The sequence below is a fragment of the Balaenoptera musculus genome, chromosome 16 (genome assembly GCF_009873245.2).
Source record: "Balaenoptera musculus isolate JJ_BM4_2016_0621 chromosome 16, mBalMus1.pri.v3, whole genome shotgun sequence".
In the NCBI taxonomy this organism is placed as follows: domain Eukaryota; kingdom Metazoa; phylum Chordata; class Mammalia; order Artiodactyla; family Balaenopteridae; genus Balaenoptera; species Balaenoptera musculus.
Genome location: NC_045800.1, coordinates 27,349,213 through 27,365,340, shown reverse-complemented (window position 1 = coordinate 27,365,340; position 16,128 = coordinate 27,349,213). Strand labels below are relative to the sequence as shown.

The 16,128-nt window shown below is 54.8% G+C and overlaps 1 protein-coding gene across 2 annotated transcripts in view; it reads right to left on the bottom strand.

Moving 5' to 3' along the window:
- Window positions 1–8,345: 8,345 nt before the first annotated feature.
- The window catches only part of POLL (DNA polymerase lambda), an 8,702-nt gene continuing 919 nt past the window's right edge, over window positions 8,346–16,128 (bottom strand). For both annotated transcript variants that reach the window (XM_036828365.1, XM_036828363.1), the window contains exons 2-9: window positions 15,927–16,067; window positions 14,895–15,189; window positions 14,208–14,370; window positions 13,532–13,849; window positions 12,613–12,786; window positions 11,912–12,040; window positions 9,690–9,858; window positions 8,346–9,241 (exon numbers count right to left, since the gene is read on the bottom strand). In XM_036828365.1, coding sequence (XP_036684260.1) covers window positions 8,877–9,241; window positions 9,690–9,858; window positions 11,912–12,040; window positions 12,613–12,786; window positions 13,532–13,849; window positions 14,208–14,370; window positions 14,895–15,189; window positions 15,927–16,041 — 1,728 coding nt within the window. In that variant the 5' untranslated portion in view covers window positions 16,042–16,067 and the 3' untranslated portion in view covers window positions 8,346–8,876. The remainder of the gene's footprint in view (window positions 9,242–9,689; window positions 9,859–11,911; window positions 12,041–12,612; window positions 12,787–13,531; window positions 13,850–14,207; window positions 14,371–14,894; window positions 15,190–15,926; window positions 16,068–16,128) is intronic.

The window sequence follows — 16,128 nt, the reverse complement described above, 5'->3', positions numbered from 1 at the left end:
CCCGCCCACCAGCCGGATACACATTTGCGGTGCCGCCCCCGCTCGCAAGGAGGCACCCTGGAGCACTCCTCTATCCCGCCATCCCCAGCTTCCGAGCAGTCGCTGCCATTCCAGATCCCAGGCAGGCCCGTTTGCCTGTTCCAGAAGAGTGGAAGGAGTGAGGTCCAGCAAGACAGAACTTGAAGCTTGGAGTGGAGAGAGCATTTCTCTTGCCCGTGGAGCCACGTTCTGGAGGGGCATCTGCAGTCCGAGTCTATACGGCACAGGGCAGCAGGTGGGGTTCCTTCAGAGCATCCCCCTGGACTTGGCCCTGCAACTTCCACAGGTACTTTGGTGGGGGAAGGTCGGGGAGGCCCTCAAGGTAGGGGGACCTTGGTTCTCAGAAGCTCTGAGGTGGGGGCTGCAGTCCTTGGCCCATGAGATGGGAAGGTGGGGCTGCTCAGCGCTCCAGGACTGTTCTCTGGCATGGAGAGGAAGCACATGGCCTCTGGGGGCCTCTCTCCTGGGGCCAGACCCTAAGGGTCCTGGGCTTTCTCCCCATTAGGCAGCTTGGGAGGAAGAGGGACAGGCCAGGGGGTGATCCTTTCCACTGGGGTGTCTGGCCCAGTAGGTAGGGAGGGTGGCTTGACCAGAGGCTCTTGCCACACTGGCCCCAAAGTTCTCCAATACAGCAGAGTCCAAAGTCATGGTGATGAGAGAGGATTCCTCAGGTGAAGCCGGGAGCTGAGGGGAAGAGTCTCTCAGGCTAGGCCGGGCCCCCATCAAGCCCTGTGTGGAGTCCATGTGGGAACAAGTCAAGTATGTGTGGAGCTATGAGGGAGGGGTCCAGTGTGTGCAGGGACATGTATAGGAGCTGTGGGGGACAGGCTGGGCATGTGTAGGGATAGATGTGAGCTATAGAGCCAGGACCGTTGCCTCTAGCAGGGCTGGAGTTTGAGAGTCAATGACCCCACACCACTAATTCCCTAATGGAGGTGGGAGGTTAGGGGGTCCCATCTCAGGGCAAATGGGCATTTGCTGATTCACAACTCCAGTTCTCAGGGGCAGGGATTGTGTCCTTCAACATCAGCATCAGGAACCTCCACAGACTCTGAAAAGCTCAGGGCTCTTTGCTTTGTGGGAGAAGCAAAGGGAGAGAAGCTAGCAGACAGTCCAGTTAGATCTGGGCTAGAGCCACTTCTTAGGGGGAGCCAGGGAAACCATCTGGGCTTCCTTGGGTCACAGAGATCTGAGAATGAAACCCAGCTGTTCTCACATGCTGTGTGACTTAACACAAGTGAATGAATCTCTCTGGGCCTCTCTTTCCTCATCTGCCAAATGGGGATAATAGGGCTGTTGGGAAGGTTACATGATATAGTCCATGTGCAGGGCTGGGTTAAGGGTAGACTGGCCAGGCTCAGAGTCAATCAATAAATGCTGCTGGAATAAGCCAGAAATATGGTGCAGCTAACCCAGGTCTCCTCAGTGGAGACTCTTTCCATAACTTGCAAAATGTCAGTTGGTCTTCCTCAAAATCCAACGATGCTGGGAGCTTCCAGTGGGAATCAAAAACATCTTCTGCCAGCACCCACCCAGGACCCATGAATAAATACTTTTTGAAAACTCTAGTTTGGGGGGAAGGGGAACTCTGGTTTGAAAGTACGTTAAATAATCAGCCGTGCCCTAACCACATCCTAGAAGCCTCTGCCTACGCCAATTCCGTAGAGGCTTCTCCTGTCAAGGATCCATTCCTGTGAGGTGAGCTTGCTACTCCTCATTACCCAGGGGTCCAGACTCCACCTGGCAGGAATCATGAATTTAAATGCTTACAAGGGTTTGGTCCCAGGTGAAACAATAGGGAGTGATGAGAACTTTGGCAACTAGGAGCAGCTCCAGTCAATTGTTGCCATGTGGGAATACGTTGGGGCGGGGGGGGGGGGGGGGCGAAGTAGCATTAGGATAGAGCCTTAGACCTCTCCCAGCTTCATCTCCCTCCCCCATCGTAGGGCCCTCCTCAGATACCCTTCCCCTAAGTCCTGCATATTAGGTTTCTATTGCTGCACAACAAAAGTGATAACAAATCACAAACTTAGCCCCTAAAAACAAGACCCATTATTTCACAATTCTGTAGACCAGAAGTCCAGGCAAGCTCAGCTGAATTCTCTGATTAGGGTTCCACAAGACCTAAATCAAGGTGTTGGCCAGGCTGGGCTCTTATCTGGAAGCTCTGGGAAAGATCAGCTTCCACACTCATTCTCACTGTTGACAGAATTCAGTTCCTTATGGTTGTAGGACTAAGGTCCCCATTTTCTTGCTGGCTGTCAGCTGGGGGCTGCTCCCTGGTCCTTGCACAAGTCCCCTTCCATCTTCAAAGCCAGCAAAGGTGTGCTGAATCTTCATGCTTTGAATCTCTCTGCTGCCCCTTCTGCTAATAGCCAAAGAAAACTGCTTTTAAAGGGCTCACATGATTAGACCAGAGGCACCCAGATAATCTTCCTTTTGCCATATGAGGTAACATAACCACAGGAGTAACACCTCATCAGAGTTGAAGACTCTACCCACACTCAAAAGGGAGGGGGTTATACAAGGGCAAAAGTCACTAGGGGTTTTGCAGAGAATCCTGCCCACCACACCCAACCTTCAAGATGGGGTAGAAACAGCCCCCGCACCCCAACCTAGACCCGAGACTTCTGTGAGACATTGAGTCAGTCACCTCCCATTTCTGGTCCAGTTTCCTCATCTGTAAAATGGGGTAACGTGGTAGATAAAGTCTAAGTCCCTCCCAGGTCTCACATACTAATTATGAGGCAAGAAGACGGAGAATCTGACCCTTTGGACTGCAGAGGCCCCACTGCTCAGGAACTGCATAACCCTTCCAGAAACACCCCCTGCAGCCCTTCGAAAGGGCCTTACCAAGAAAAGTAGTACAGCCACACAGCACAGCCAAGGTGCTTAGTGTAAGAGGCCCAGCCACCCGGCTGGGCTGGGCTGTAGGAAAGTGGCCACTGCTGTTGGCCAGAGACTATGGGCACCTGTGAGGCCCCACAGACTAGAATGGGTCCCCCCTGGAGTCTGCACAGGGCAAGGTAGCCTACACCTAGTTGGTGGGGAAGTGGGGCGAAGACCAGGTCCCCTCCCCCCACCTCTCAACTGGAACTGACCTTCAAAATCCATCTCCCAAATCCATCCTGTCTGACCCCAGTCTCAGCCTCTGGGTACCCAAAAGGGCCTTCTCGGCCTCTTCCTGCCCCTCCCACCCAAACCTAGCTGGACAGGGGTAGTTGATCCTAGCATCCCGGACCCTCTGGGCTGTTCTTGACCAGGGAGGGGCCAGGGGTCTCAGGAGTCTCTCATCTTGGAGTCCCAATCAATCACCCCACATTCCCCCCCGGCACCCCCCCCCCACGGTAACAGAGCCCCTCTTCCAGGCTCCCCTCCAGCCCTCCCAGGCTCTACTTTCTGTTCTGCAGGCAAGCTCCCCTGCAGGGGTCCCCACCTGCCAGGCTTCCACCAAGGCCTGGCAGAGGGGCTGGAAGGAGACCCTCCCCAACTCCATCCAAGCGCGGGAACTGGGTAAGAGGCGGGGAAATGAATATTAATTTATCATGATTAGGCAAATCCGGCAGGGAGAGCAGATTCCGGAGGAGGCTAAAAAGATGAATTTCAGCAATAAACTTAAATAAGGACGGACGGGCGGCCCCTCCTCCCTCCTGCTTTGCTGATCTCTCTCTTTCTTACAATTTATGAGGCCAATTATGAAGATGAGGTTGGAAGTTCCTGGAACTTCACTAAATGCAAACGGCGGTCCCTGCTGTTCCCATCAAATTAATTAACCGCGCGCTATTGATGGCCGCTCAAGGCTGACGCAGGCGGCCGCCTCCAGGACACGGGGACTCAGAGTCCGCAGCCCATTGGGCCTCCACCACCTTCTGCAGTCCCTGCCCAGCACCACAGGGGACTCCAAGGACTCCCCTTCCAGCCCCAGGCCCTGCCTGAGCCCTTGATGACCCTGGGGCGTGCACACCGAGGTCTAGATTGGCAGACACACTGACACACACCCAGGTTGTCCACACACGTGTGCAGATGCAAAATCATGAACTCACAGCACACAAACACAGGGCCAGGGATGTACTTTAGGCACACAGGCAAATGCCCATGCAGTCAGACACAGGCACAGTGGCAGCTGAGCTGAGGGAACCGGAGCCTGGTGGGTGAGGACAGCAGGGCTAAGGGAGTCTCGCTGCGGGAGGAACATGACGTCTGGGGCCATGGGCCTGCTCCATCAGCGCCAGGCCCGGGTCCAGCAGAGAGAAGGGTCAGACAGAGGTTCTGAGCAGTGGCCCACTGCCTGGTGCCCGTACTGCCCTCCCATGGTATTCTCAGAGCCCTGCCCACAGTCCCTCCACTGCTGGGTCCTCTTCTCACCTCTGGGACCTTTTTCAGTAGTGTTCCCTGTAGGTCTTTTGCTAGGGCTCAGCTTCTGCACTGACCTCCAGTGTGGGGGACCAAGGCTTGCAGAGCCCCTGGTTCAGACTATGGGGATGAGGCCTGGCCCAGAGTCTCAGGCCAGTTTGGGGACTTCAGCCCTGAGGGTCTGCCTGTTCCAGAGCTCAGAAGCAGGGCTGCCCAGTGGCTCAGGCGTTCTGGAAAACTATCTGGCTGGTGTCTGGACTGAAGGGCAGAGTCGACAGAGGACTAAAGGTCTGGGGGCTGAGCCCGTCCTAGGCCTGGTGCAGCTGGTGTCTGCAGAGTCTGGGTAGCAGCAAGTGCCCCAACAGCTGTAGCTGCCATGTGAGGTTGATCTCTGGGATGGTGAGGAGGGCCTGGAAAGGGGGTCTCTCCTGTTGGGGAAGTGAAGAGAGGAAATGATGTCTTCTCCAAGCTGTCATTCCTAGTCCTGGCAAGAAGCATCCCATTCTGTTTAAAGGGACAGGAACTCGTAACCCTCTTGTGGAGAAGCAGGACAAAGGGCCTGGGTTTCCCGTTCCCAGCCCTTGGGTCCTGGAGGGCAGGACATGGCTGGGCCTGTCCACCTTGCAGCACCCACTCCAGGCCTGGGAAACCCTGGCCCTGTCCCCACACCTGCTCCCCCAGAAGCAGCCAGAAGCCAGGAGGAAAGTTTGGCCTGGTCTCGTTCCCCTTTCAGTGCAAGTCTTGGGCCAGTGTTATCAATCCAGGCCCTGGGAAAAGATGAGGCTCCCGGGTTGGCAGGGCTGGGGCTGAGCAGCCTGGAGAGGATTGTACCTTAGGCACAAAGTGCAGAGGGAAACTGCGAGGCTCAGACTGAGCACGGGGCAGCCAGCCCATGAGGACTGGGCTCCCAGCTTTGCCTACCACCTGCCCCTCCCCTACTGCAGCCATATAAGGAGGCCCCTCCGTTTCCCCACACCCCACTGCACTTCCGGGGACATCCTCCACCTCACAGCAGGGCCTGCTCACACCCACCATCCCTCTGCTCACTTTGTACAGGGAAAGAACAAGACACACCCTGTCTATTGGTCCTCTATCGCTGCAGTAACTAATTTCCATACACTTAGTGGCTTAAAGCAACGCAGTTATTACTAAACAGTTCTATTGTTTAGAAGTCTGACACAGGTCTCCCTGGAATAAAACTGAGGTGTTGGCAGGGCTGCGTTCTGTTACAGAGGCTCTAGAGTAGAATCTGTTTCTTTGCCTCTTCCATTTATAGAGGATGCCCACATTCCTTGGCTGGTAGTCCCCTTTCTCTGTCTTCAAAGGCAGAAACATCACATCTCTCTAACCTTCCTTCCTTTGTCAGCTCTCTCTCTGATTGTAGCCAGAAAAAGTTCTCCACTTTTAAGGACTCATGATTAGATTGGGCCCACTGGCTAATCTCATCTCAAAATCCTTAACTTTAATCACATCTGCAATGTCCCTTTCTTACCAAGTAGGGTAACATATTCACAGGTTGCAGGGATTAGGCTGTGGACATCTTTGGGAGACCGTTACCCTGCCCACCACACCTGTGGTCTGGCCAGAGACCACTGTGGCTCAGGGAGAGAGTGACGATGAGCTGAGCTAGGGGCAGGAAGTAGGCCTGTGGGGCCCTTCCTCTTTGTTAGGACCAGGTGGTGAGTGGGTGGTAGTTTTGGGGTGCTCAGTTGCTAGATAGGGTGCCGATTCCCACCAGGGCTCCAAAATTCAGTCTCCCTTTTAGCAGGATGGGGCACTGGGTTGAAAGCCTGCCCAGGAACCAGGCTCGGCTCTCAAGTGGCTGGGGAACCCCCCAACACACCCTTTGCTTAGTTTGGACTCAGAGGACCGCCCCCTCTGCCAAACTGGGCAGCCTTCTCAAGACACAGAATCCCTCCATTAGCTCTTCTCCCAGGCTCCTGTGCCACACTGAGCAGCCCAGAGGACACCACCCGCAGGATGGGTCTCTCTGGAGGGTGTGGGCACTCTCCTTTTTAACCCGTGATTTCCTGTTGCCCTTACCAGAATGTGGGACCAGGAATTTGTACGGTTTGAAGGTGGTCTCCAGAATTCTGAGTCTCCTGGGGGGGTGGGGGGGGTCCTTCCCCTCCTTCCCACAAGAGATGGCAGGAATGGGGGCCAGGCCCCTGGTACCAGATCCAGAAGTCAGCACTGTCCCTCCCTATGGTTCTGAAGACTTCCTGTGTGTAGGAAGGGGTTAATTGGCCAAGTTATCCTGTGACCCACTGGTTCCCTCTTCTCCTAGCCCTGGAGGCCCTGCTCCTCTGGGTCTGGAGAGGCTGCTGAGCAGGCTGGGGCACTCAAGTGGGAAGCGAAAAGAGAGGAGCAGCAACGTTTGGACACGGACACCCCAGGCTTTGGGCTTCTGTCAATGCCACCCCTTACTGGGGATGGTGGTGGGCACGGAGGGCCCAGTTGAGTAGACTAGCAGAGCTCCTAAGGGGGGCTGAAAGCAGCCCTAACACCTGGGGGGCCCAGAGATGTCCCAGCTCCTCTTTTCCACTCCAGGCCCTGGGCAGCCACACCTCCCTGGGAGTAGAAACTCCGAGGAGAGGCTCGCCCCTCACGAAAGCTTCTGGCCCTTTGATGTGGCTTCTCTGGTACTGAGCTGTGAAAGGGGCCCTCCAGACTCCCACGGCTTTTTTTTTTTTTTTTTTTTTATTTATTTATTTATTTATTTATTTATTTATTTTTGGCTGTGTTGGGTCTTCGTTGCTGTGCGAGGGCTTTCTCCAGTTGCGGCGAGCGGGGGCCACTCTTCATCGCGGTGCACGGGCCTCTCACTGTCGCGGCCTCTCTTGTTGCGGAGCACAAGCTCCAGACACGCAGGCTCAGTAGTTGTGGCTCACGGGCTTAGTTGCTCCGCGGCATGTGGGATCTTCCCAGACCAGGGCCCGAACCCGTGTCCCCTGCATTGGCAGGCGTATTCTTAACCACTGCGCCACCAGGGAAGCCCCCTCCCATGGCTTTTGATTCCTTTCCTGGCATGACCCATGCAGGCAAGGCCCCACGGCTTGGACTTCAAGGTTCTGAACTAGAGTTGAGGGGCCCATTCTAAGGTTGCTGGGATCTCCTGACTGAGACCAGGCCAACAAAGGCCAGCTCTGGGACTCTGCAAGTTACCAACAGATGCAGGGCTCGGCACCCGCCCCCTCCCTGCCTCACAGCCAGCACACTCAGGTGGAGCCCATCTCTGCGGCCCGGGCTCCTTGGTGCTTCTCCAACGCAGCCACCTTCTCCAGCCTCTGAGCCCGATATTCTTTATATTGTACTTGGTATGCCCAACCTTCCCACTGCTCCTCTCCCCTTACCAAATGTTTCCTGTCCTGCAAGGTCCAGTCTACGAAACCATCCTGATGCCACTAGCTGGACCCTCCTAGCTGCTATACCAAACTAAGCCCCTCAGCTTGACTTTCAGTCCTGTACCAGCCTGGCCTTCTCCCAACCCCCAGCACGTAGCATCCCCTCTAAAGCAGGTTCCTTCGTTGTCCCCAGACAGAGCTGCTTACCACTCTCAAATAGGCTATTTCCTGCCAGGCTGCCCCATCGCCTCCTCCAGGCAGCCTTCCCTGACTGCCTCAGCCCTGTCAGTGGCACACAGGTCACCATTTAGTTCTTCCTAATGAGGCTTGCCACCTTTGTTCATGTCCTCAGATAACCTGTTCTAGGGCAGGGTCCACAGGATATGCTGATGGGTAGACAGGCGCTCCTAATTCCTGACTCCACGAATTCTCCCTTTTAATGTCCACCCCTGCCCCCTTCTGAGTTGTTCAGGAGCTGACTCAGGCCCGGCCTGTTTGGAGAACAGTTAACTGGCCTCTCTGGGTTCCCATTCACCTCCTATCTCTGTCCCCGCCTGGGAGAAGAAAGGCAGACAGAGGCTGCAGCAGCTCACAGACACACCAGGCAGGTTGAATGTCAAGTGCACTTTACTGGGTCCCTGGGCCTTCCAATGCTATCCTCGTCGCGCCTGGGGTGCCCCTTCCCTACACTGCCAGCTGCATAGGAAGTGGGGTGGGCGGAGGGAGCACACGTGGAGTGGCTCATTCTCCTGCTCTGAAGGGTCTTGGGTGATGTTGGGCCTCAGCTGTGCGCCTCTCCCCTGCAGCCCCCATCCCATGCTAGACCCTCCTTGGGGTAGAGAAGGGGGATGCCTGGGCCTTCAGCACAGGAAGCTGGCCTCAAACCAGGCACCAGTTCCTGCTTAAAATGGGGCAGGGGGCCATGTGCTAAACTCTCCCAGGGGCAATGGTGAGGTAGATGGGGCAGCACCCTGTTCTTGTCAGGGAGAGGGCTGGGTAGCCCTGGGAGCCAGGCTGGCCTTTTCCATCAGGCCCAGAGGACCTGGTGGTTGAAAAGAGTGAGGTTCAGCCAGCTGAGGCTGGAGGAATGGCCAGGAGGGCCAGCCGGTCCAGCCTGGCACCCCCTCCCCCAGCCGTGGGTCACCAGTCCCGCTCAGCTGGTTCTCGGTAGGGCAGGCCTAAGAGCCTGAAGACATCCTTCTCAGTGGGGGTGGGCAGTACTCGGCCAGGCCCCACCTTGAGGCCTTGGGTGTTCCGGACCACAGCTGTGCTGAGCGCATGCTCCGACAAGCTCATGGCCTTGGTCTTGGCCAGAGCCCGCATGGAGCGGTTGAAGTGGGCAGAGCCAGTAAAGTAGAGCAGGGCACAGGCAAACTCGCCGTAGGGAACTACAATGATGTCCAGCCGTCGGTGCCGCCGCCCTGGCCCTGGGAGCTGGCATACACCCAAGTACTTCTGCTGCTGGCCGTTCTCCTCCTGGCTCACCAAGTCATCCGTCAGGAACCCTGGCCCAATACAGGAGGGCTGTTAGGAGGGCAGGGAGCCAGGCCCTGGGCTGCCCAGCCCTGGGCCGCCTAACCTCCCAGGCCTCTCCTGATGATCCTTGGGTCCTCTATTCCCCGCTCATCTACTTATTTGCTGGGCGACCTTGCCCTCTCCAGGTCTGTGTCCTTTTCTGTAAAACATGCATAGTAATTCCTCTCCAAGTCCCCCACAGGGGCACAGAACGATCAGAGGAGGCACTCAAACTGCAGCTATTACTGAGCACCTCTTGGGAGGTAGGGGGAGCTGATTCATCTCTTCCCTGAAGTGGCTCTGGCCACAGGAGAGAGGTGGAATTTTCATGAAGCAGCCTTCCCCTGCTTCCTGCCTAGAGATTGCCACTTTGAGGTTCTCCCTCCTGGGGGCCACTCCTCCCCTGTCCCCCTGCTCACCCAGGGGTGGGGTTTATACCTCGCTGCCGGAGGCTGTCCAGGAGGCGGCTGAAGATGCCCTGGTGAGACCGGCCGTCCGGGTGGGTGACCAGCACGTCCACGTCACCGCAGGTTGCCTTCCCCCGTCGGTACGAACCACATGCCACGCACAGCAGCCCAGGGTTGAAGGCCTGAGCTGCTTCCCGGACCTGAAAAAGGACAGCGAGGTGGGTGAGGGCTGTGGGCCTCAAGCCCTGCCAGGAATTCATCTCCACAGCAGCGCAAGGGCCTTCCCTGACCCAGGAGCCCACACGCCCCCTTGTGCCCCAAGCCAATCCCTGGATGCATGATCCAGCCTGAGGGAGAGAGCCCCAAGGAACAGAGGCAGAGCTCCACCCTGGAGAGTGGCAGTTCTCCAGCTTGGCTAGGACAGAAGAGGAGAAAACGTGCTCACATCACCGGGGGTGGCCTGAGGAGAGAGATGAGAAGATGAGAATATGTGCTCGGATTCTGAGGGAAGGCACCGCTCTTCAAGAGCAGAGAGACATATCTTCTCTGGGCTTCTGTCCCAACCCATGCACCCAGGTCTGTGAAACTCCACTGAGGACAAAGAGCCAGGTGCCGAGAAGCCCTCAGCCAGGTCTCCACAGCCCCAGGTATCTTTGGATTTGGAGCTAAAGGCAGAGTGTGTGAGTTGGGGCTTGAGGCCTGACAGGTGGCTGGCAGGGTGCCCCGGGCCCAGGCCTCGGAGGAGACGGAGCCCAGAAATACAGCTGCACGTGTAACAAAGGAAAGGAGGGAAAGCAAAAGGGAAGCACTTCTGAGCCAATGCCCACATCCTTACTTGGAGGAATGGGGCTCGGTGGGGAGGGAGCTGAGACAGAGGGAACTGTCAGCTGAGGGATCATCCCTCACTGAGCGGGGGTGAGCCCATCAGCCTCCACCCCAGAAACACTGAGGTCTTTCATATGCGGATATCTCTCACACACACACACACACACACACACACGCATGCACACACACACACACGCCCGCTTCCACCCCGGGACACTGAGATTTCTGGGGCCCTGGATACCTCAATTCTCCTGACAGGCAGGCTCTGCTAATCCCCTCAATTCCCTCCTTGAGCCTCCCAAGAGGATGGAGGAGGCCTAGGATGAGTAATCCCATCAAAACCTCCTAAGGCTGGAGACCTTAAATGGGGAGAGTGGGCCAGGTGGGGAGCCACTTCTGTTCCAGTGGGTCAGGGCTGGAGGCTCGCTGGGGCATTCTCTATGCCCAGATACCGTGGCTGAGTGACAGGTCATCACTAGCACCAAGTCCTGGTGATGGGTGGACAAAGGGGCTTGCCTGTCCCTCCCACACTAGCGTCAGAGTCCTGTGGCTGGGAGTACAGCGGGAGGCTGATTTCAACTAAGCTGGGCCAGAGTCTCCAGGGAGTCCTACCCTATCAGAATCATAGACCAAAGTAGGAGCAAATCAGCCCCTACTCCTAAGGCCAACTGAACAAATGTACCCTAGTCTCCCTCTAATCTAGGTTTTATATGAACTGAATCCCTAACCCAACTCTACACCAAACACTAATCTTGGCCGAACCTTATTTCCAGGACAATCACAAATTTTAACTAAAAGCATCCAACACTAAGAAAACCCTACTCCTAATTCAGGCCTAACCTTAACTCAACTCTTGATCTAGCTTTCCTCTAACCCCAAACCTAGTCCTACTGGCACTGTGCTTCTACACCAACCCTAACCCAAACCCTGAACCAGCCTTGGGTGACCTGCAGAAGGTGTGTACTTCTGGAGATATAAAACTTTGTACATTTAAAAAAATTGTAGTGAGAAAGAGTCCATGGTTTTCATTAGGTTCTCAAAGAAGTTTGTGAATCAAAAAATGTTAAGAATCTCTGCCCTGATCACCCTAACATAGCCCAGTTCAAATCCCAGTATCCTCGAGTAGTTCTGACCATAATTCATCTCTAATCTAGCCTTAACATTAACCCAGTCCTAACACCATTCTAGCACGTAAGCCAGTGCTAACTCTGCCCGATACTGAGAACCCTACCGCAGAGAGCTAGTGTTGCAGCCCTTCCCTACCTAAGCCAATTGCTCTTTCCCCACTAGTCCCAATCTCTGGCCCCCCATAGCTTCCTCTGCCTGCTGGGCTCCCCTGCTGAGGGATCGAGAGTTCTTGGCTTTGAGCCAGGCCCTGACGTTATAGTAGGACCTGGCTCTCCTTGCTGGTCTGGGACACCTGCTTACTGTCTGCTCAATCTCTGCAGCCTCCTCCCTGGGCATGCGGTCCAGGAAGTCATCGTAATGCTTCAGGCCAATGGCCTGCTGCGTAGTCAGAGAGGCCTGGTTTCGGATGTCTTCTAGGCTCCGGAAACCCTGAAAAAAAAGCCAGATGGGAAGGCTATGAGGATCCAGGATCAATGAAGAGGCGGTGAATAAGCACACACACAAGGCTTCCATCACCCCCAGACTCTAAGGAAGGCCTGAGGCAGGACCAACCCCAGGAGCGGTTGGGTCTGTAATCAGTGGGACTTGGGAAATGCAGGGGGCATGGAAGACACACCTCAGTCCAGCCCTGCCACAATCCTAAAACACTGGTTCATGACTCCATCGATCTGGGGGTGATTCTGGGCATGGCTGGGTTTGGGAACCACTGTTCTGGATACTCAGCCCAGAGGCCTGGTCTCCTCAGGAAGGCCCTTGCTGGTCTGGGGGACAGAGAAGTATACTTCTTGTCTCTGCCTACACCACAGATTAAGCCTCAACGATACCAAGCAACAGGGCAGTTCTGAGAGCCAAGAGAGGGATCTGCATGGGCCCTGGTCCCTTTGAGAAGTGGTCTCTCTATAGTCTGGGTTCATTCTCATCAAAGCACAGGGTAACAGGACTGTGGGACAGGAGCTCTAAGATACAGTAAAACTGAAGTGGGGGCTGGGACAGGGTGTGACCTGATGGTACCACATCTGGGCAGTCTTGGTTCCAGCTCCCCAGATGTTGGAGAAGAGCTCTAAGACAGGCACGCTTTCACTGATGTGGTCCAGCTTCCGCAGATGCCCACTCTCCAGGATCTCTACGATCTTCTCAGCCATCCGCTTTCCAATTCCGGGGATACTGAAGGCCTCCTAGAGGAAGGGGAGGCAGAGGCAGGAAGGAAACTGACTCCTTTAGCAGATGTCTGAGTAAAAGCCAGTATGGCCGGTGGGCAACTGATAGCTGTATAAAGCTTGGGCAGAGTTGAAGATGAGAAGTTTGGATGGAATGGGCTGGGAAACTTATCTGCTGGTTCCCAGAGGGATGGAGATCAGCACAGGAAGCAGAGGAAAGGCAATAATGACGATACTAGTCACCACTGCCATCATAACAGTGGAGCTAACATTTATGAGGCTTTACCCTGTATCAGGTCCTGCATTACAGGGGTCATCTCATTAAGTCCTCATGGGAATACTGTGTCTGTTACTAAGTCCCTTTTTACTTTTGAGGAAACAGATGCTCAGAGGGTTTAAGTAACTTGCTTTAGGCAAGTTACACTTAGTGAATGATGGGAACCAGAATTCAAACTCTGGTCTGTTGACCTTCAGAGCCTGAACTTTTAAAAAACTTTTTATTATGGAAAAAAATTCCAAAGTAGAAAGAACAGTATACTGGACCCCAAGTACCCATCACCCAGCTTTTATAATTATCAAGATTTTGACAAGCCGCTTTCATTAATCTCCCCATTTTTTTTTCTTTTGTGCAAGTCCCAAACATCAGAGAATCTTAATCACTCCACCTGATCACCACTTGTGACTGGTGCTTCCACCGACCTCTGGCCAGTAAAGAGAAGACCCCCCCCAGCCCCCCACATACCCTCCCCTGACCCCCAGGTACCTGGTAGGAGGTGACAGGCTTGTGGAAGCTCTTGAGGGCATTAATGGCCTTGGCATAGCCCAGGGCCCTCCACTTGTCCCCCTGAACAGTGTAGGCTTTGGCCAGCACTTCCAGCTTCTCTGTGATGTGGTGGTTGTGGTTGGTCGCCTTCTGGCTCGAAGGCTGTGCACAGACCCACTTATCCAGGCCCTCAGGGGCTGGGCTAGGCTCACCATCTCCCTCAAGGGGGGTTGGGTAGCGGCCGCTGATCAGGGCTTCCAGATCAGCTGCGCTAACCTGGGTCTCTTCCCCATCACTGGTTTCACCACCAGAGCCGGGCTGGACATAGGGAAGGAGAAGAGACAATAAGTTCATGCCCCCCATGAGGAGGGCTCCTCAGAGGTGGGGGCTGAGTTTCCTAGTCAGACCCAAGAAGGATGCTGGGTCTTCTGCAGCAGATTTGGGTTCCACGTGGCTTCCCCTAGGGCCCAGCCTTAGGATCCCCAGTGATATGTGGTGGATATGGCCTGGGCAAATGCAGGAGTGATGAGTGTTGGGAAGAGTTAAATGGCTTCACAGTAAAGAGAGCCCTCCTCTCTCAGGAGCCTGGGACATTCTGAACAACCACCAGGCTCTCCCTGTTTCTGTGATCTAGTTCCCAGGAGAAGAGAGCTGTGGGGCCTGGGAGGCTCCTCACCTGTGCTTGGAGGCTTGTGACTTCCTCTGCCCTCCAGGAAGGAGATACAGGTCTGGTGGGAGGAGGGGAAGGAGAGAGGGCTGTCCTGAGCTGAGCCTCACTAGCTCCAGGAGGAGTAGAAGAGTCTTGGTCTGCCTTGCTGAGCTGTGCTTGATCCAGGTACCTGCAGGATGGTGATGGGAGGTTAAGACACCAAAGTCTCACGCTACCTCTGTTCCCAATCCTTCTCTACTCTGAAATCATGGTTTTTTTGGTTTTTTTTGTTTGTTTGTTTATTTTTGGCTGCGTTGGGTCTTTGTTGCATGCAGCCTTTCTCTAGTTGCGGCGAGCGGGAGCTGCTCTTCATTGTGGTGCACGGGCTTCTCATTGCGGTGGCTTCTCTTGTTGCAGAGCACGGGCTCTAGGCGCACGGGCTCAGTAGCTGTGGCATGCAGGCTCAGTAGTTGTGGCTCACGGGCTCTAGAGTGCAGGCTCAGTTGTTGTGGCGCACGGGCTTAGTTGCTCCGCGGCATGTGGGATCCTCCTGGACCAGGGATCGAACCCGTGTCCCCTGCATTGGCAGGCGGATTGTTAACCACTGCGCCACCAGGGAAGCCCTGAAATCGTGTTTTTTTAATGTGTCCAATTAAGACGATGAGAGTTTAATAGCTCAAGAAAACATTTGAGGAAAGACTAGGACCAGCCTACCTCTTGGGGATGAAGATGCTGAATCCTGCTGTGTCCACGAGGCTTCTCTCCTGTAGGCACGAGCTCAGCCAGGCTGACTTCACCAGTTGAGCACCTGGGGGCAGCCAGGGCAGTCTAAGGAGGCGGAGGGCTCGCTCACAGTCTATGCCTTCATCCACCACAATGTGAGTGACACCTGGGGCCTGGGCAGGGCATATCTGGCCACCATGCTGGACAATCTGCTTCTCAAAGAGTTCTGCCCGGGCTCGCCCAATGCCAGTGGGTACAACATGCGCCCGCACGGAGCTCAGCCACTCTGTGGAGGGGACATCCAGATGCCTACTGTCATACTTTCAGACATGATCCCAATGAACCCTTCACAGTCCCCTCCCCCCACTCGTTTTCCTCCACCCAGACAGCCTGCCTTCTGGGGATTCCACCACAGGCATACAGTTAATTTCCTGTGGGCCATCACTTGATGTAAGGTGCAAGGATTCTGATACGTCCTGTTCCCTGATATAACCTAGAACAGTGTTTGGCACCTTGTAGTTACCCTGTAAATCACTTCATTTGATCATTTATTCTTTCAACACATATTAGTAGACACTTATTATGTATCAGGCACAAAGCACATGTTTTGCCACTATAAGCCTCACAGTCTAATAGATTCACCTCCCCCAACCCAGCCCACCATGTAAGCTTTTGCCATCTATTTGTCAATTTGGCTGCAAAATAACTTATAAGTCTGGGGACCTGAGAAGGATTCCCTCCCTGCAGCAGCAGGCAACCTCCTAGAGAGCAAAGGAGTCTACCAGTCATTTCCTTAGGGGCCAGGGAGTATTTTCTGATTTATGGAGGTCTCAGGGCGGGGTAGAAGATAAAACAGCAAGTCGCCTGTCAAAGACTGGGGACCAAGCCTAGAACAAGGCAGGTAAAAACAAACCTGCAGGCTCTGGGCGGGCAGAGTCAACTGCAATATCTGATTCTGGGCATGAATGATGTAAGAAGCCTCAGGCTCAAACACATGAGGGTTCTGAGGCTGGGTCCACTCACCTCCTGCTTCTTCTTCGTCTTCGCTCTTGGGAATCTTTGCAAGTGCTTTTGATGATGGATTGGTATGAATTTTCCTCCTCTTGGGAAATGCCTTCAAGATGCCCCTGGGGTCCATTGAGGTATGGCTGGAGCCTGGCCTTTCTGTTGGAGGGTTGATCAGGGCAGCTGTCATGTGGAAACCCAGAACTGAGGCCCCCCAACC